The 21,574-nt window shown below is 32.5% G+C and overlaps 1 protein-coding gene across 1 annotated transcript; it reads right to left on the reverse strand.

Moving 5' to 3' along the window:
* Nucleotides 1–15,841: 15,841 nt before the first annotated feature.
* LOC146932668 (ABC transporter G family member 1-like) lies at nucleotides 15,842–20,332 on the reverse strand. The gene is made up of 8 exons (XM_085704386.1): nucleotides 20,046–20,332; nucleotides 18,941–19,020; nucleotides 18,296–18,766; nucleotides 18,121–18,207; nucleotides 17,482–17,625; nucleotides 17,204–17,395; nucleotides 17,026–17,112; nucleotides 15,842–16,724 (listed from the first exon to the last, which is right to left on the reverse strand). Exons 1-8 carry the CDS (start codon nucleotides 20,317–20,319, stop codon nucleotides 16,023–16,025), a joined length of 2,037 nt encoding a protein of 678 aa, XP_085560512.1. The 5' UTR covers nucleotides 20,320–20,332; the 3' UTR covers nucleotides 15,842–16,022.
* Between the last annotated feature and the right edge of the window lie 1,242 nt (nucleotides 20,333–21,574).

A 21,574-nucleotide genomic window follows, 5' to 3' on the forward strand; every position in this document is an offset into this window, starting at 1 on the left:
GGTGAGATTTCACATTCAATAATAATAAGCATATAATTCGTCAGCAGAATTTAACAACATAAATAACACTTATTTAACTATGTTACTTCTTTATAATACTTCTTAATTCAACTCCTTAATTTATGGATAACTTTACAACAACGACAATAGATCAACTACGACATCCACAACTTCGACTAGACATCAATGACGATGCAACAACAACTCTTTAACTTCGACAATGCAACAACAACTAATACATCATGCATGTGGTACCATTCAGGGCATAAGCCTTCATCTCTATTGAGCATAAAAGGCTCCCAGGGCTTGAGCCCTCATCACTTTTGAGCACAAGGCTCCAGGGCTTGAGCCCTCATCGCTATTGAGCAAAATGCTCCAGGGCTTAAGCCCTCATCGTTTGTATGAATAGACTCAACAACTTGACATCTTAACATCCTAACATCTTAACAACTCAACAACTTGGCATCTCACATCTTAACAACTCAACAACTTGGCATCTTAACAACTCAACAACTTGGCATCTTAACATCTTAACAACTCAACAACTAAGACATCATATAACATCATATTCAAACATCAACAATTCATCATATAACATCGTATTCAAGCATCAACAATTCATCATGCATCTTTGTAAAAACATAATAAATTATACATAACATATTTTCATGTCAAACCAAGGCTACTGGAAAGATATCGCAATTATCAACAACTTTCATGTTTATACCAAAGACCAATTCAAAACAGAAACATATGAACAAAACGCAAAAACATGAAACAGAGAATGATGTCACTGTGCAATTTTGTTGTGACCTATGTGCAGTAATTTGACCATAACTCAAGTTCTATAAATCATTTTGAAGTGAAACCAACGACATTAGAAAGCTAACATCAATACCTACAATTTCGTGTTTACACCTAAGATCAATTCTGCACCGATCAATACCAGTTTTCATTTCAAAATTCGGGAAAAGTTGTGCTGAAATTCATAAAAATTCACTGTGACCTACGTGAAGTAATTTGACCATAACTCAAGTTCTATAAATCGTTTTGACGTCAGACCAACGACATTAGAAAGCTAACATCCATACCTACAACTTTCGTGTTTACACCTAAAACCAATTCCGCACCGATAAATACCAGTTTTCATATCAAAATTCGGGTCAGAGATGAAAATAATCAGAAAAATCAACTTATATTATTCAAACTTCACATTCATTCAAAATCATCACAATCAACAACAACAACAACTCAACATAATTCATACTCAATTCATAATATGACATTAACAACAAAAATCATCAACAACCACAACTCATAATCATGAATCCAACCACAAATCAACAACAACATAACATAAATCATAACTGAGCATAATTCATCAATTAAATTGCACTTCAAAACCCTATCTTCTTTTCAAACCCTAACTTCTCTAATCATCAAAATAAAACAACAACAACAAACATGTTAAACCCTATTTTAGAACCATATACTTATGATTAAAGAAGGTTAGTCCCACATACTTCTCTTTTCTGACTCTTCTCTTCTCTAGGTTTCTCCTCTTTCTCTAGGTTTCTCCTCTTTCTCCAAAACAGTTTTGCACGTAATATAATTTTCTAACTCTAGCTCTCCTTTTTATATAAACCTTAACCTATTTATTTTCTCTTAATTCCAATTCTGCCCCAAAGTCTCATTATTCTAAATAATTATATTTCTCCCATAAATATATTCTTCCACTAAATATATTCTCCCACTAAATATATTCTTCCACTAAATATATAAAATAGGGGCTACTAATAAATATTAACACATAATAAAAATATCACTTATCAAATATATTAATTAAATTATAAAAAGACTCTAAACTCAATCAAATAAATAAATAATAAAATAGGGCGTTACAAAATCGGCTGCTGCACAATTTTGTTTTTTTAGCCCAGCTCAATTTTGTTTGTTTTTGAATCCTTTCGCCTTCCATGTCATCACACAGCATCCTCCGAAAACAGAGTAAGTTCATCAATCACCAATGTTTCCATACAAATCAAATATATCATCAATGATGTATATTAGGGACATATGCTTTGTTAGCTCAATCTGAGGAGAAATGTCATAGGCCACATGTACCATTTAATTGGTTATGTCTAGCAAATTCCAAATCCTTTGCCAAACCTAAGTCCTTTGCCATGATTATAAATGTTGCAATCATTTTTTTTGTTACAATGTTGCAATCATGGATAATAGGGTTAAATATAGGGTCTTGCTAACCAAGTAATGTTGCAAACCTAAATCTACATGAGATCCAATATATTAAAGTGGGATAGGATTCCTCAGAACAAAATAATTAGAGACAGGTAATGTTTTTGTACCTTGTCGCTTTCAAGGTCATCACATAGCCTTATAATTTCTACACCTCTAGAATAAATTTTGACCTCCCTAAAAGTGAAATCAAACATAAACTAGGTTTTAAATTAGGGAAATGTTAACGAGTGTTGTTTTATCTTGGTTTTCGGGTGCCAAACATTGATTACGTTTGAACCTTTTTAACCTTGTATATCTCATTTTTTTTCTTGGGAAGGGAAAAAATAAGCAAAACCCTTGAGAATCGAGGTCCGGGAGTTGTTTTCGCTACGGGAAGGTGTTAGGCACCCATAACGACTATAGTAACCTATAGGAACCGTCTTTACTTTCTACGTGCGCGCTTTATTTTTAAATGCTATTTGAAAAGTGATATTTACACCTAAGAGTTTACTAAGTGAAGAATTGGAGGGAGAAGAAGGTTTTTGAATTTTTATTTTATTTGAATTGAAGGAATATTGTTTCCTTGCCTACGTACCCTTTTAAGGGATCAAATCCACTGTAGTTCTCTTTCCAAAAATGTTTTTGTTTTTGTTGGTTGATTTTAAGTTTGAAAATTGGAATTTGAAGAATGAGAAAGAGATGCCTCAAGGGCATAAGATTGTGAAAAAGTGAGGTGGAATTAGTCAATTGCAAAAGAAAGTCTAAGTATTATTAAGATTCATTAAAATTTTATTTAAGAAAAGAAAATGAAAATACAATGGGATTTTGATCCCAAGGTTTATTTAGAAAATGATTTGAGTGATATTATTCATATTTTTTTGGAAAATGATTTTTCCTAAGTGTAAAGCCTAAGCATTCATCTAAACTTTCAATCCTAAACATATATCTAAACATGCATATCCTAGCCATACATCTAAAATATCTATGTGATGTGTGTGCATGTGTCGGTGCTTGTGTCGGTGTACATTATTAGAGTCCATTGTCCTTTACATCATGCCCTAATTACATGCTATGGTCTTGCAAGGAAAGTAAATGACATGAAAGTAATATTACAAGTCCCTAATTCTTTACATACTAAATTTTTGCAAGAAAAATAATATTGCAAGAAAACTAAGCTAGAATATGAGATGAGAGGAGCTTATGGGATGCATGAAACATGAAGTAAAGTGGTTAGTAACACAAGGTCTAATAGCATGAAAATTATAAGCAAAAGAAACACTAAAAAAACTTGACAAATAATAATAAGACTTCTAATCTAAAAGTGGCAAAGTATACCAAAAGTTTACCATAGCATCAAGGCTCATAATTCCCCATATCATGACAATTTTCAAAGGGTTTATTTCAGCCATGGCATGGGAATTACCAAGAAATATCAAGCCAAGAGTTATGGCATATTCATAGACATATTTTTACACTTTATTTTCACAAACAAATGTTCACATGACTTGTAAAACAAGTAACCAACCACAACACATTAACATACAGTAAAAACACATCAAATACAGATGTAAACTCATCACAAATTCACATGTTACCAATCACCAATATGTTTCAAAGGTTTGGATCATGGCCATGCAATTTTCACAAGTTTTAACACTAAACATCACAAGTAAGCAAGAAAGACATCACAAAATTTTTTACTAACCTTTAATATGCAAAATCATCATAGAACTATCACAAAACTAACAAGAAACATGTAGGAAATTTTTTAGAATTTTAAAGGATTTTTTTTAGACTCAAAAACATACAAAACTTCACAAATTTAACAAAAATGGTAAACAAATTAGCAAGAAACACTACATATATTTCCCTCAGGTTTTAACACATAAAAATATCACAAAAATGTCAAGAAAAATGTCAAGAACATATGGAAAATTTTTAGGAATTTTTACAAGAATTTTAGGCAAGGCAGGGGGTGTAAACATCAACAAACAGTGTCAAAATAGCAAGAAAATGAAGGAAAACGAAATCCAGTACAAGCAAAAGCCCAAACCCACACACACATGGATCCTGGGTCACAGGAAGCAACAAGAGCCGCAGGATTGATCCAGATGGATCAAACCTGGATCAAACGGCCAGGACACAAGAGGAATGGACCGGTATCAGACCGGTCCGGATCAGTTGGCCATATAATGCCTAAGGACCGGTTCATTTTCACTTCTCCCATTCACTTCTCTCTCTTCTCTCGTCTAGTGAGAGAAGCTCTCACTTCTCTCTTCACCGGTGTTCATCCCCTCGCCGTTTTCTGGAAAAGAACGGCTGAGGAAGATGAAGATTCATCGGAATCTTCATCATCACCGCCGTGAATTCCAGATTCCTGCAACGCCTTAAACAAAACGGTTTGTTATGGATCTAAACCCTAATCCACTTGTTTTTTCCCACAGATTACGAATATGAACTCAGTTCTTAAAAATAAACGGTGAATCTTCGTGGATCTATGTTTTAGGGTTCGGTTTAAAACTTTTTCGAATCTTTTCGAAGCTCTTTCGAAAGAAAGTGCTTCTATGTCACCGATCTATTCTGATTCACCGTTCATTTGTGTTAATAGACCTTCGTTGAGCTTTTTGCGATGAAAAACGAGGAAGTTTTTGATGAATACCTGATTTTAATCGGAGATTTCGAACAACAAGATCCTTGCAAGCTTCTGGTGAGTTTGAACCGAAAATAAATCGGTCTTCTTCTTGCTTTCTCTTTCACTGATTCAGAACTTGCTTCGATTCTCTCTTCTTCTCGTTTCTTCCACTGTGATCGTACAAATTCCCTGAATTTGTGCTTGAATTGCAGTGGCTAGAGTTCAATGATGATGATTCATATTCGAATCTCTGAGAACTCTCACCAATTCGTTGAAATTGTGTTGAATTTGTGGTTCTGAGAACTTAGGGTTTGTGATTGTTCTTCTGTGTTCTTGAGCTTTCTGCGATTTTTGATCTAACAGACTAGAGAGAGAAAAATGCTTTTCTGTTTGTGATGTGGCAGTTATGGAATGGTCCTTTTTTTATTGCATTGATGAGTTGGCCCTTATATAGCTTGACATGTGTGTTACTGAACCAATTGTAATCTGCCATGTGGATTTGGACTGAGACTGGCTCGGCCTTGGCTTAAAATAGTCCTGAGGACCTTCCTGCAAATTTTAGGACTTTGGGGACTAATCTGCAATTCGATTAAATCTGAGGACCAAACTGTAAAATAAAAGGAAACTTAAAAAAACAAAAGGTTTGACTTACAGGACTGAAAATTAAAATAAAAAACCCTAAAATGAATAAAATGAAATAAAAGGACTAAAGTGCAATTTTTAGAAGTTTTTAGGACTAAAATGAAAATTAAAAAATAAAATTGAATTAAAATTGATAAATGGAAAATAACGTAAAGTGAAATGTTTAAAAACAACAAAACGGACTAAAATGAACCAATTACTTAAATGAGGTACTTTAAAGTAACCTCTCTCTGCCACAATTTCGTGTGAAATGACCAAAATGCCCCTGGGGACTAAAACGACTCGAAACGACTCAAATGCAATTTTTAAAGAGGACCTTAACAGGGAATTGAAGCAAGAGTTTATACAAGCAAATTAAAAGACTCAGAGACAATTTTTAGAAGTTAAACAGAGCTTTAACACATGAAAGGACTAAAATGCCCCTAGGGGCTAAACTGGCTCAAAATGATTTCAAATGTAATTTTTGAAAGGGATTTTGACATGAGATTGAAGCAAGTACTTATTCAAACCAATTGAAAAGACTCAAACAATTTTCAAAGACTGGAATGAGTTTGAATGCAGGAAATGACTAAAATACCCTTCTTCATGAATTTTGCAAACAATATTGAAATAAAATGCAGAGAAAGATGCAATTGATCAGAGACAAATTCAAATGACTTGAAGTGCAAGAAAAGAAGAATTGAGCTAGTATTTTTAGGTCCAAAATTAGGGTATAACAAGTGTCCCCGGGGCACTCTTTAAGACCATAAGTAGTAAGTATTTATAAAAAAGGGTATAATCAATGCATTGGAAATCGAAATATTTGACTTTTTTAAAAAATAATTGCTTATTTTGAAATGTTTAAAGAGTGCCCCGGGGACACTCGTTAACAAGACCCTTTAAATTATGTCTGAACTTTTTCTATGAATCACCAGAAGATAGAATATATATAGAAGATTATAGAAAATGATGAGTTTAATTATATGCATTCAGGGATGGTACATCCGAAGGATGTGCGAGAGGAGCGACCGTACTAGGACCTAAATTTTAAGGGGCAGCTAAAAAAATTTATTCCTTGTAACTATGTTTTTAAAAATTCTATTGTCGTGTTGATGTGGTTGAACTTTTCAATAGTGATGTTATCTTTAACTATTCTTCCATAATGTTTTGGTTCATTATAGGTAATATAGAAATTGAACAACTAGTTTTTTTTTTTTTACATTTTTGCAAGCACGCGCGCGCACATTCATACACAGATATAAGCGCATACACTCATTTATAATTCACACATGGCACCTATAATCTCATGGACAATCATATGAACATGTTACATTACCTTAAATGGATTTAGAATCTCTGTATTGTGGAGATCGTTAGATGTAATGAAAGATTTCTTTCATTAGATCTAACTAGTTGTTTCTATAGTTACCATTTATTTTAAGAAATGGAGATGATCTCTGTTGATATAATGGTAGGGAAGTTGTTCATTAGAGACTCGTTTTTTTCTTCCAGTTATATCTTTACCTATGTAAAAGTAGAGTCAATCTCACTTGGTCACAAATCCAAATAAAAAAATATTTGGATATACACCCATAAATGATAAGAAAAAACTAAAAAACTAAAAAAAATTAATCACATCATTGTTTTATTATTTATTCCTTTCATCTTTTAATTTTTCTCATTTATGTATATGTGTTCAAATATTTTCTATTTGTGTTTGTGACGGAATAAAATTTAGGCTTAAATATGGAAATGGTCCCTGCAAATATATGACATTTTGGTTTTAGTCCCTGTAAAAATATTTTTTTGGTTTTAGTCCCTGCAAATATAGAATATTTGGTTTTCGTCCTTGGTATTTTGTTTTAATCCTTGTAAAATCATTTCATGTTGAAATTGGTCCCTATAATATTCATTTTAGTCCTCATTTTGAGGGACTAAAATCAAATATTCTACATATTACAAGGACCAAATCCAATATGAATCAATTTTACAAGGACTAAAACAAAATACTAAGGACCAAAACCAAATTTTTTATATTTGCAGGGACTAAAACCAAAAAAATATTTTTACAGGGATTAAAACCAAAATGTCAGATATTTGCGGGGACTGTTTTCACATTTAAGCCTAAAATTTAATCGTAAAAGAAAGCATGCACAAGCTTCTTGCAAGAAAGTATTCAAGAGGCTTACCCACTGTAATTAACAATCAAATTAAGCACAGTTAATTATAGAACATACTATACGGTACACATAGGAATTAGGAATGGATGAATTTACATGATGAAATTAATCAATCTTTTTTTTGAAAGAGAAATTAATCAATCTTGTATATATATCTATAAAATGCTAGTTCAAGAGTATCCTTGTATATATATCTAAAAAATTCAAATTTAATCGAAAAAAAGTTGTAAAAGAATCATCAAAAAATTCAAATTTAATGTTACTAAAATTAATAATGATTTCTCCATTTCCCCTCTCTTTCTTTTAAGAAAATCAATCTCTGTGTTTTGTTTTATTTTTACTTATAAAGATAAAATATGTTATGAATTTTGGTGAAATGTTGTACTTCCTATTTCAATGCAAAGAGCATAAAATATTTAAGAGTGTAGTTGAAAAAAAAATGTCAATTATATCTTGAGCATGTTTAACAAAAATTAAATGTTGAAATCTTGAGCATAAAATTCATTGTTTATGTCATAAAGGGTTAGCTCAAACCGGGGAGACATGTCATAGGCCACATGTACCATTTAAATTGGGAAAATACTTGGGTGACATAATGTCACCGTGACATTAAATCTGGGCCACACAAAGGTGTTGTGATGTGTGGTCCAGATGTGTTGTATGTGTTGTGTGGCCCAGATGTTGTGTGGCAATATGTGTTGTGTGACTCAGATTTAATGTCACGGTGACATTATGTCACGCAAGTGCTTCCCATTTAATTGGGTCATGTCTTCCTTCAAAAAAAAAAAAAATTGGGTCATGTCCAGCAAATTCCAAATCCTTTGCCAAACCTAAGTCCTTTACCATGATTATAAATGTTGCAATCATTTCTTTGGTTACAATGTCGCAATCATTGATAATGGGGTTACATATAAGTTTTAAAAATATATGATTAAGTAATTTTTGTATTAAAAAAAACAATTTGATTAAGTAATAATTACACCACCTTTTATAAAAAGTTACTTGTTTTAGTTGCTTAACCAATATCCCGAAACTATTTAGCATTCTCCTTAAATATATTTTGGTCTCTATAAATATTTTAATTTTTTCGTTTTAGTCTCCTTAAATTTTTCTTTCGACTTTTGGTTCCCCAAAAGTTTTAGATCATCGTTTTTTTATCTCTGCTCTCAAGTCAACTCATGTGTATCATTCAAAATTTTAAATGGGTTCTCGCAAGAATGTTTAGAATATTATAAGAATCATTGCCGAAAAATTTAGATTTTTTTAATAAAATATTAATTAAATATTAATTTTTAAGCGCCAAAAATATAAAAATTCATATTTAATACTTCCCTTGTTAAAAAATTTAAACTTTTGCAAGAGAGAATTTTATGATGTACTAAACATGATTGTAGAAAAAAATTCAAAATTTCGAATGATACGCATGAGTTAACTTAATAGCATAGACCAAAAGTGACGATGTAAAATTTTTGAATGACCAAAAGTCGAAGAAAAACTTTAGAAGAACTAAAATGAAAAATTGCAAAATTTATATTTAGAAGAACTAAAATGAAAAACTTTTTGAATGACAAAAAGTCGAAGAAAAACTTTAGAATAACTAAAATGAAAAATCGCAATCATTGTTGAGGGGTTTGTGGCGTCACACATTCGGCAATCAGCTTCCTCTTTCACGACATGATTTGTTGACAACATCCTTGATGTGCAACGTTTCCATGAACGTGCATCATCACTCACCGCTCCTTGCAGTTAGTGAAAATGTAAACATGGAGGCGAGTACCAAACAACATTGTCTAATTCTCTTGAGCTTTGATTGAGTCTAAGATCCTCAAGACTTATTTACTCAGTCATTTGACTCAAGAAACAATCAATTTATTTGTCCATGTCGATTATCGGGGTAATCAAGTGTAAACAAATATATATATTTAAATTAAAAAATTGATGTTTGAAAGTAAAATAAATTCCACCTAATATTTTCACGAACGATCGGTACTGGTCTATAAATGCGATTAGGGGTAGGCAAAAAGAACCATGAACCAATCCGAACCGCGCGAACCGAACCGAATCAAACCAAAAATAACCGAACCATTATAATGGTTCACGAACCGAACCGTTAATTTATTAACAGTTCTTGAACCATAACCGAACGATCTTGAACCGAACCGAACCGTTTGAACCTAACCAAACCACTTGAACTGTTTTTTTTTTTAAGGAAACCACTTGAACTCTTTGTTGGATCTTTCCAAAAAAACAACTTATTTAAAATAGCTTATTTTAAAAAGCTTATTTTATGCAAAACACCTTATTTTAAAAACAGCTTATTTTATGAAAACAACTTATTTTAAAAAAACAACTTATTTTATGAAAACAACTTATTTTAAAAAACAGCTTATTCATTTGTCGACAACTCATCAAATATAGGTCATGTAATCAAAATTATGCCACATCCTTCCATAGTCCAATGTGTCAATCCCTAAAATCTTTCTTGGCTCCATTTAGTTCTCTCTAATTCATTAGCAATACAGCATGCATTTATGTCATTTAATCAGTTACACATTTCATGTTTAGTAAACAACATTAAAATAATTTGATACATCTTATAAAATATCTTATTCTGGGTCTCACCTAGAGATATATTCAGATCATAACGTCATGCTTCTTGCGTCTGTAATCCTCAGTTCTCTCTAAAGGTATTTTTCCTGTCACTTTGTCTTCTTTCGTAATCATCTTCTATTATCTTTGATATTGATCCACACAATCCTTCTTAAGTTCACTTGCTAAAAAATTCATCTAACTCCTCTCAAATCTCTTTTTCTTCATAATGTATTTCATGTATATATATTTAATTGAACTAATGCTGTTTTCATAAAATAAGCTATTTTTTTAAAATAAGTTGTTTTCATAAAATAAGCTGTTTGAATAAGCTGTTTTTTAAAATAAGGTGTTTTGCATAAAATAAACTATTTTAAATAAGCTATTTTTTAAAATAAGTTGTTTTGCATAAAATAAGCTGTTTTGAATAAGTTGTTTTGCATAAAATAAGTTGTTTTGATTAAGTTGTTTTTAAAAAAAGACTGTAACAAGCTATTTTTAATAAAATAAGCTTTTTTGATTAAGCTGTTTTTCATAAAAGAAGCTGTTTTGAATAAGTTGTTTTTTAAAATAAGGTGTTTTGCATAAAATAAGCGGTTTTGAATACGCTATTTTTAAAAAGAGATCGTAATAAATTGTTTTTCATAAAATAAGTTTTTTTGAATAAGTTGTTTTTTAAAATAAACTGTTTTGCATAATATAAGCTGTTTTTGAAGAAATAAACTATTCTAACTTTTAATTTTAATTTGTTATTTTTTATAATAAAAGTGGTTTTATTCATTGGATAAAAAATATTTGTTTTGGTTCGGTTCGGTATGGTTAATAGGTAAGCAAATGGTTAACCAAACCATAACTTTGGTTCAGTTCGGTTAGCTCCAAACCTGAAACGGTTCGGTTCGGTTTTCCCGAACCATTTCAAAATTTCGGTTCGGTTCGGTTTTTTGGGTTAACCGAACCATGCCCACCCCTAAATGCGATGCTTATCTTCTGCATTTCTCCTATGCACCTAACTCTACTTTCATAGATCTCTTAATACTCAAACCAAAGGCGTTACCAATATCTATGGCTTTTTCTCTCCATTCGTTCATCCAACATTTCCTCCAAACAAAAGCTCAACTATTCAATTATTTATGTTTAGTATTCAATTGATTAAGGAACGAAACATTGAATTTAATTATGTATTTTTTAGCACACTAGCTCAATGGATCACAGGAAGAAAGGACATGTTGGGTTTCCTTAATCAATGCTTCGTTCTTATCGAACGGCCATCAATAAACATGTTTCATGATCTAGACTATTACTGGTTACGCTTAGTCATATATGTTGCATTGGTTATAAGTTTAGGTACTGACCTGTTTACTATGATTTGGGTACAAGCTATGACTCAATTAAGGCTTTATTGAGCTAGCTTAGCTAGTACAACGTCTAATTGTCCATTTTACTTATCATTATTTCACGATTGAGGCACTACAAGAAAATTGAATTTTAGTGACAGCAAAAACAATCGGTACATGTCACTTTACTGTAGGTAAAACCTATTGTTGGATCATTATTATCTTGTATGTGAGGATCTCGTAATACACATGTTGTGGAGACAACTAATGTTAGAATTTTGCTCTGCCCCCTGCACTTTTCGCTCGCGCCCTGCAGCCTTGCTTAAAATACCTATGCGTGACTTAAGTCACGCCGCGTGAGTTAACTCACGCAGCGTGAGTAGTTTTAAAGTTCCAAAACCTGACTTTTAGGCTATGTTTGGATCTAAAGAAAGGTTAAGGAAAGATAGAAGAAGGTAAGAAAGTGTGTGGAAAGATTGACTTTCCACAGTTTGGCAACACCTCAAAAAGAAGAGGAAAGAAAGTTTTGAGGTGGGACCCACACTCAAAACTTTTCCCCACTATTATGGACGGAAAGATGGAGGATCACCAACTTTTAGAGGGAAAAGTCAAAAGTACCCTTGCTATAATAATTATATTACTTTGTTGACCAAGCATTGTAATACAAGCTGTGCTTCTAAATTGCTTGCGTGATGTTTCGAACAAAAATGTAACAAATATTAGGTAAATTCCCTCAAAAAAAAAAACAAATATTAGGTAAATTAAAAATTATTAATAAAATATATTTAAATGTGTAGATAACATAATTAATTTAAAATAAACACATTTAGTTAGAACTTTTAAGGTTATAATTGTCATTTTGCAAATATACATATCTTTCTTTCCTCTCACAATCTATTCACTTTCTTTTATACCAAACAACTAAAATAATCATCTCACTTTCTTCAACCATTCTTTCCTTCTACTATCTATCCTTTCACTTTCTTTCCTTAAACTTTCTTCGGTAAACCAAACATACCCTTAGTTTTTACACTTTCTTGCCTCTTACCCATGCTTTCTTGCCTCTTGCCTCTTATCAATATCCCTTGCCTTTGACTTTAGTACATGTCACATCTAGTGTGTGTGGACAAATTGATGATTTGTCTCCTGATGGAAGCTTGAATAAAGTTTATGCTTAATTAATTTTGAAATCCTGCGTGCCTCGATAAATTTTAGTTAATGAAAACTTAGAATATTCCTGGCCCATTCCTCACCTCTCCTGCATGCTATCCATGGTCTATTTTATTGTATAAATTTCTTTGTTAATTTTGGTGGGGCCTAATTTGATCTATATTTTTTTTTGGTACAAAAGCTAAAGTTACAGAAAGAAAAAGAAAACAAACAGGAACAAGAAAAAGAGAAAGAAACACAGAGAACTAAGTTCTCAAGAAGGCTGTTCCCATAGCATCAATCCGCAGCAAGTTAATGAGATCAAGGGGAGGAGACTGATGAACCAAGAAACTATCATTTGATGAAGCTCCGAGCTTAGCCAAAAAATCCGCGCAATGATTCCCTTCTCTGAAAGTGTGAAAGATTCTAAAGTTCCGGGAGGCCAATAAATCCTTGATGTCTTGAATTAGCACTGCATAGGCGTGGAACTTAGAAACCGAACCTGTGATGAGGTTAACCGATAGCTGAGAATCCGAGAAGCAAACTAACACCTCAATTCCCATGACCACAGCTAAACTAAGACCCTTGTGAATGGCTGTTAGTTCAGCTAGAAGGATGCAAGAAGAATTTTGGATATGACCTGAGAAACCATTCAGAAACAGACCTGCATTATTGCGGATTAAGCCTCCATAACCTGCTCGAGGAGGCGTACCAAGGCAGCTGCCATCGACAATGAGGATGTGGCAGTTAAAATTACTGTTGTTCCAACTAACCCACCGGTCCGAACAAGCTGATGGAGCATCTTGAAACGCTTGCTGGATAGTTTCGGCAGAATTATGAATGTTGCAGCTGATACGCATGAGAGGCCAAGTGTCGTTGTTAATACACATATTATTGCGATGCCTCCATGACCACCATAGACAAGCAAGGAAGATGTGAGCACGTGGTCCGATTGCATTACCTTTTATCCAGTCATGAGCGCAATTGATAGAGAAGAATTGAGCATCCAAGAATCCGAATTGCTGCCAAACAGGTTTAGAAAAAGTGCAGTCTCTAATACAATGCAAGAAAGATTCTTCATGATCACCGCACCTCGCACAAATAGCACAGTCGGCGATGTGTCTATGGTGCAGCAAGGAGAGAGTAGGGACAGCGTCATGAATTGCCAACCAAATGAGGAATTTGTATTTCTCGGGCACTTGTAATTTCCAAATCCAACTCCAAGAATGATGCGGTGTGCTGGCATTTGCTAAATCAGAGGAGGAGAGTAGCCAAGAATAGCCACTTTTAGTTGTGTAGGCACCGTTCTTGTTATGATTCCAAATGAATGTGTCATCAACGGTTGGATTGAATTGAGCTTGGAAGTTGTTCACCATGTCAGCTGCTGCTTGGGGAAGGGTCGTATAAAGAGCTTGAGTGTGAGGGCTCTCAAAGTTTATAACATCTCGGACCGTTAAGTGAATATCATGGATATCGATAACCGGAACCATAGATCCAAGGGGACCATGGTGGCTCCAAGTGCCGAACCAAAAGGATGTGGAGCCTGAGCCCGGTCTCCAAATGTACCCGCTTTTGAGAATATCTTTGGCACGGATGATGGATGCCCAATAGGGTGAATTGCTGCTGGCCGCTTTTGCTTGGAGGAAGTGTGAGCCTGAAGAGTATTTTGATGTAAGGAGATGCACCCAAAGCTTGTTTGTGGATTGGACCAAATCCCAAACTAGCTTTCCGAGAAGACAAATATTAGCATGACGAGCCGTTCTAATACCCAAACCGCCATAAATTTTTGGGATAGTGATTTTCTTCCAACTTACCAAATGAATACCCTTGTTGCTAGAACCCCTCCAAATAAAGTTTCTTGTTGTTTGATCAATAGAGTCACAAATATTTTGCGGAAGCCAGTTTATTTGCATGTAGTAAGAAGGAATGGATGATAGCACCGAGGTAGCTAGAGCCAATCTACCTGTTCTGTTGAGGAGACGGTTTTTCCAAGCAGCCAACCTAATTTGATCTATATGATTGTTGTTTTTATTTATATTCATGTCTAAATATATGTTTGAATTGTCATGATCTATGTTCCAATAGTGAAAAGGAAAAACGAATATTTATCATGAACTTGGCCTTCTAGACATTAAGGTCCTACCCATTAAACATTCAAGCATGCAGAGAATTGAAAATTGCAAAAATAAAACCTACGTGAGTTAACTCACGCAGGTGTTAAATTCAGCGTGAGTTAACTCATGCAATGTTTTACACATGCGTTATTTAAGTAACGCAATTTATCATGCACTTGGCCTTCTAGACATTAAGGTCCCACCCATTAAACATTCAAGCATGGAGAGAATTGAAAATTGCAAAAACAAAACCTGCATGAATTAACTCATGCAGGTGTTAAATTCAGCGTGAGTTAACTCACGCAATGTTTTACACATGCGTTATTTAAGTAACGCAACGTTAGTTAACTAACACATAGTTTTACACTTGCGTTAGTTAACTAGCGCAGGGGTATTTTAGGCAAGGCTGCAGGGCGCGAGTGTTTTGTGCTGGGTGAAGAGCAGAATTCCTAATGTTACTCCTTTAAATTGATATGTTGTATAACTTTAAATGGATTTGGAACTCTAGACACGGTTCAACAAACATAAAGATCGTTAGATTTAATAAAAGATTTTTCTCACTAGACCTAATGTATTTATGGTTTGTTATACCATGGCCGTTGTATGGGATCCTTTCTCGCATAACTCAAGTGTAGTTTGGTTGGTGTAGGAAATGGAGAAATATATCAACCATTCACATTTTTATAGGTGTGAACAATAATATTATAAACTTTATTGTTTTTCTTAGTAATAATTGTTGTTTGGTATGTGTAAGAAATGGAGAAATAGTGTGAAATTCACATTTTTATGGGTTGGCCGTAGTAAGTATTTTAGATTTTGAATCGACAGTCTGAATTATAATCAAAAATAAAATTAGAAGAAGAAAAAAAATTGACAATCTAAACTTTTGGAAAGAGAGCAGTTAGCCATCCTAATTTTTTTGTAAATAGATATTCCAGTTATTCCTTAAATTTTTATTATTGTTACTATAGACCCTTCTTTTAATTAACTTAGGAGTAAATTATTAACACTAAGAAATTTTGGACTTTTTTAAATAAGAGAAAATAGCATAAGTTAATGACCATGAACTATGTTTTGGAAGGCATGTAAAATATAAGAAACCATATAAAGATTTATGTTTTGGAAGGCACAAGACATGTCCACAAAACAAAATTAAATGTACTAATTATACAACATCTATATGTAAAGGAGTGGCACTAGGATTCTCCAAGACTTGTCTTGTTTGCCTAGGAGACACCGACATAAGTGACATAACAATAGGTTTAAGCTTCTCAGTAGTTTTGATAATAATCAAAAACACAAGTCGATATAGAACAATCATACCCAACAATACTCCAAGATCAACCCACTTTGAGTAACTCATATCTACTTGAAATTTATTTCTTAGAATCTCTTCACCACTAATGTAATTGAGTGATCCACCACCACCACCACCAATTTCATCTCTTTCAAATTTTAGTCCTTCAAACTCATTCTTATAAGATCCTTGAAAAGCATACCTATGAAAGGCAATATAGAACATAGGGTATTTCCAAAATGGATTAGGAAGATCATTGGGCAATCTAAAGAATCCACCTGCCAACATCATAATCCCTTGAATTCCAGCACCAGTTATGATTCCCATTAGAAAATCAGGGACAATGCTAGCAACTATCATCATAAGACTCTCCACTAACATTAGACAAGAAAATAGAGCACAGATAAAATATATGAAGTGCTCAAATCCTTTTTGAAGACCTGGAGGGTAATATGCTATGGCTCCAGGAATGATTGAAATCATCAGCAAATATGGAATAGCTGAAAGTGTGTTTCCAATTACATATGCAGTTACACCATAGTGTCCATTTAATCTTTCACGTTCAAATACCTATACAAATTAATAACATATGATACCATAAAAGACCGAATAAAACAATAATTTAGTGACTACAGATACATATCAAGTTAATATAGAAACTGCTAATCAAAATTGTAAGACTCTAATGACGAACGTTCACCGAGGGATAATTTTGAATGATATTTTTCATTTTTGAAAATGTATTTACCAATTCACAAAAGTTATGAACTATTTTGACCGATGCTTACAACTTCGAGAATCAGTTTGACCATTCATTCAATATATATTTGCAAAACTTTTCATAAAAATAGTTTGAAAGTTTGAACTATACCTTCATGTCCTCCACATAAGAAGGGAATCCACCAATGGTCATGAAAGTTAGGAATGAAAACACAAACATAAGAAGTGAACCTCTATCCTGAAAAGGAAAACCAAAAGTGACATGCAAAATTAGAAGATATTAGCTAAACTTTAGGTCAGTTAATGTAATATAAGGTATTGTTAATTACCTGAATTGAGCCATTACTTTTATCCAAATCATTAAAGACAGTGGCTAAACTTATAGCCAATGCAATATATATGCCAAGGCGTAACCAATAATAGCCAAGATCGCGAAACATGTTCACAAAAGATCTTCTGGTAAGAACTAAGCACTGATTGAGGAAGCCAGCATGTTTTTTCTTGTATGTTGAATTATTATCCTAAAACACCCATCAAAATTTCATGTCAATATTTTTTTTTTACTATAACAATTAATAATTAAATTTAGCTCAAATTTAGAGGATACCTTTAAAGACAATACTATAGACAATATTGATACTTCATTTTTAATTTCTTGGTTTCTTTCGGATGAAGAATATGAGCTCACAAGGATATCAATTGCTTGTTCTATGGAAATTGTTCCAGTCTCTGCTAAATCCATCTCAATATCCTAACATTGAAACATATTTCAAAATCATTTATATGAATTATATATGTTAGAATATGTTGTAATACTAATTATGGTTACTAAATTGTGATTCATATCATAAATCAGAAGAACTCTTTTCTGAACATTGAATCAACTTTTATTAGGACTCATAAGATACATTACGAGTATATCATATACGAACCTTAAATAATTCAAGATTCAACTCATAAATCAAATTACAAAAGAAAAGTGACTGACTATACAAAGTTGACATAAAAACATGGTTGGATACAAAAATGTAGGTAATTATTCATTTTAATACATCTAGATTATCAGAATTCACAATGTGGTTCATGTGCAAAATAGATAGACACTAGGGATTCATATTGAGTTCAATTTTGTATCGAATCTTGATATTTCCGACTTGTATCGAAGGATACTGATAACCATGATACTAAAAAAAAGAAGGAATCTATGAAACAAACAATCGATGTTATCATTACTTAATCAACTTACCTGATCAAAATCCTTGTTTATAGTTTTAAGTAAATGATCGGATGGATTTTGTAGGGGAGGACAAGGAAATCCGTTCAAAGCAAAAAACTACATTGGAACAAAAACAGAATTAATTACTAAATGGTCATCAATTATATATAATTGAAAATTAACATGGAACATAATTAATCCTAACCTCAGATGCAGCAGAAGCAGGTCCAAAGTAAACTGTTTTGCCTGAAGACAAAAGACAGAGATTATGGAAAAGTTGAAAAACTTCAGTACTAGGTTGATGGATTGAGGCAATAATGGTCCTTTGAATTCCATCTTTTTTGTCCAAGGAAGCTATTCTTTTCATAACATAGTAAGAAGCTGCACTATCAAGTCCACTAGTTGGTTCATCAAGAAAAAGAAGCGTAGGACGTGTAAGAATCTCAATGCAAATGCTGACTCTCCTTTTTTGACCCCCACTTATGCCTTTAACACCCCACCCTCCAATTCTTGTGTTGATTGCATCTTGCAGACCCATTTCTCTTATTGTAAAATCAGCTCTTTCTTTTTTCTCTTCATTAGACATTGTGTCAGGTAATTGGAGTTGGGCTGAATAGTACACGGCTTCTTTAACGGTTAAGGTTGTTAATAAAGTATCATCTTGTGTGACATATGCCTGTGATCACATATACATATTAATTGAAACAATGTTTAAGTATTATCATCATATTGTGTGACATATGTTTGTGTTGTGATTACATATACAGATCAATTGAAATAATACATGCACTGTTTGAGTAGTATACTCTACAATTTGTTTTTATTGAAGGATTTTAGATTTTATATATACCGAGGTTCCATAAGCCAATGCTTGTTTGTTGCCATTGATCAAAATATCCCCTGATTGTCTTGTGTTTGAACCTAATCTCCCTGAAATACATATAAAAATAATATCATATTTTAATTGGTTCAAAGACTACATGCATTGGAACTTAATAAACTTTAATTTAAAGAATTGAACACAATTATAAAAGAAAGGGTCATGTTAACTTGTGCCCTAAGGGCACAAGTTAAGGATCTAAAAGAAGAATTAAAACATAACTTTTGTATTGAAAAAATAAGTTTTTAAATTTTCAAGACATTGAATGCACGATTTCCAAAATTACATTTCTATATTTGGCTTCTAAACTTGTGCCTTAAGGGCACAAGTTAACATTTCCCTAAAAGAAAAACCCCGCTGCCACAGATTGTGCTTTGTTTCATTCTCAGAGTTCCCACCCAATAATTTGTATATAAATATCTAAACTTATTATTTAATGTGTGTACATAGAATTTTTCAGTAAGATGAAATAACGCGTATGTCAAGATGACACGCCTCCTGTTTAAGAATTAAAAACACATCTTCATCCTAAAAACCAGTTAAAACCACATGGAAGTAGTTTTGACTTTGATTTTTTAATTTAACAATCAACTTCCCTTCTTAGTTTAAAACCAAATTACTAGTAATATGTAGCTTTTTTCATAAACACGATACTAATGCCTATTTATTTTACGACCGAAGAGATTTGAATTTTGTCATTTAAGATTATAAAGTCAAACTTTTACCAATGGGTTAATATCTCCGACAAATTTTTCAGAAAAACATGTGTTTATCAAAGGAAAAAGATTATATGTAGACAATCAAATATCATCCAAAAAATGAAATAGAAGCCATCAGCCATGAACTTTAAAACATAGTAAGGTTTTAATTTAAAATGAAGTATTTTTCATTTGAAGTTATTAATTAAGCAAATATATTAATTCGTTTAAATGAGTTAACCTTGAGAAACAATATACAAAATTAGACATGTTACATATTGTTGAAATAGTAAGTATGTTGGTGATTTGGATTTAGGAAGTTATATATAGCAGTTGGAAGTTAGTTATTTGCATGCATGGTCAAGATCATGTAGTACCTGCTAAAGCATCAAGAAGTGTAGATTTTCCACAACCAGAAGGACCCATTATAGCCAAAAGCTGACCTGGCTTTGCATAACCAGTCAGACCCTGAAGAATTGATTTGCTTTCATTGGTTTTTCCTGTTGAAGCAGAAACAGTCACCCATAAATCTTTCCAAGTTAAGCAAACTCCCTTCTCTTCTCCTCCATTCATCTTTTTTGATGCTCCTACCTCTTCTCTTGCGCTTTCAATCTCTAGGATATTAGGCACAGATGAAAGAAGGGAAGCCATGTTGTGAACATATAAGAATTTGTCTAAAGTCAAGTCGAATATATAGACAGTTTGGCATGAGGGTTTTTACATGCATTTGGATTTTTGTTCTTATTAGTATATTGTTTGTACTTCTTCATTCAGATTACGTAGACTATACTCTATTTGGTAAAGAAATAGAGGAGAGCTCATAAGTTAGTTTATTGCCTATAAATATATTAATAGCGGATAAGTTATGTGATTGAATTAATTTAAAAAATGTATAGTAAATGTTTAGTTTTCTACAATTAAGATAATAATGGTAAAATTTTAAAAAAAAAAATAATAAGTTATAAGTTTTAAGTTATAAACAACTTGAATTAGCTTATACAAAAAATACCAAATACTCGTGAGAGAACGAAGGTTACCAAACAATTTTCTAAAGTCGTATAAGTGTTTATAAACTAGTTATGTTGTATTTGTCAAACATTGTCGATAAAGAATAATAAATAAATAAATAAATAAATAGAATTAGATTTTTAATTGATATCAATGGTGACCGCTCCGGTGTACTAAAATAAAAGGACGCGGCCCCTCTTGCTTTAGTTTAGTTCCGCCGCCCTAGTTGGGAGGACCTCTCTAATTTTTAGACTTCCCAGAATTACGTGTTTTAATTTAAAAATTTGTAGCCGACAATATGGAATTTTAATAAGCTGATTTTTTAGAATTAATTTTATTTTATTATTAATTTTAGTTAATTTTTTTAAGGATATTAATTTTAGTTAATGTTAGTTGACTATAAATATAAAATGATTTTTTTTATCAAGTAGTTTGGTGGCTAAGTTGAACAAGTAGAGTGTTTGAGATTTGAACTTCAAACATATTATAATTCATTGTTCATACCAATTAAGTTAAGCTCACGGGATTAAAATATAAAATTATTTATGTACCAACAAAATAGAAAATGATTTATATCAGTCATCATATTTCCTTGTTCATACCGAATGGAGCTTTCACAAATTAAACTTGATTGTTTTTAATCGAATAGCTGTAGAGAGTAATCATATCACCCAAGTAGGGGCCGTTATGTATGACAAAGTTTTAATTTTAATTCTAGAGATTTTACATTGTTGTATTTCAAAGTTGTATTCAAATTGACATCTAATTAAGCTGAAAGAGGTTCATTATCATCTCGCCCAAGAAACTTTATTACTCCTTCCGTTTCAAAATGAGTGTCGCTTTAGCCAAAAAAATTTGTTTCAAAATGAATGTCACTTTCAGTTTCCAATGCAATAAT

This window comes from Medicago sativa, chromosome 4 (assembly GCF_051527215.1).
Source record: "Medicago sativa cultivar Bolivia chromosome 4, Bolivia_mono, whole genome shotgun sequence".
Classification (NCBI taxonomy): domain Eukaryota; kingdom Viridiplantae; phylum Streptophyta; class Magnoliopsida; order Fabales; family Fabaceae; genus Medicago; species Medicago sativa.

Excerpts from the sequence above, each read along its gene's own strand:
- LOC146932668 (XM_085704386.1), bottom strand. The coding sequence starts at position 20,319 with ATGGCTTCCCTTCTTTCATCTGTGCCTAATATCCTAGAGATTGAAAGC. Across the intron at positions 17,626-18,120 it reads TAAACAAGGATTTTGATCAG|GATATTGAGATGGATTTAGC; the intron begins GTAAGTTGATTA and ends TTTCAATGTTAG. Across the intron at positions 16,725-17,025 it reads CTTATGTGGAGGACATGAAG|GTATTTGAACGTGAAAGATT; the intron begins GTATAGTTCAAA and ends TAATTTGTATAG.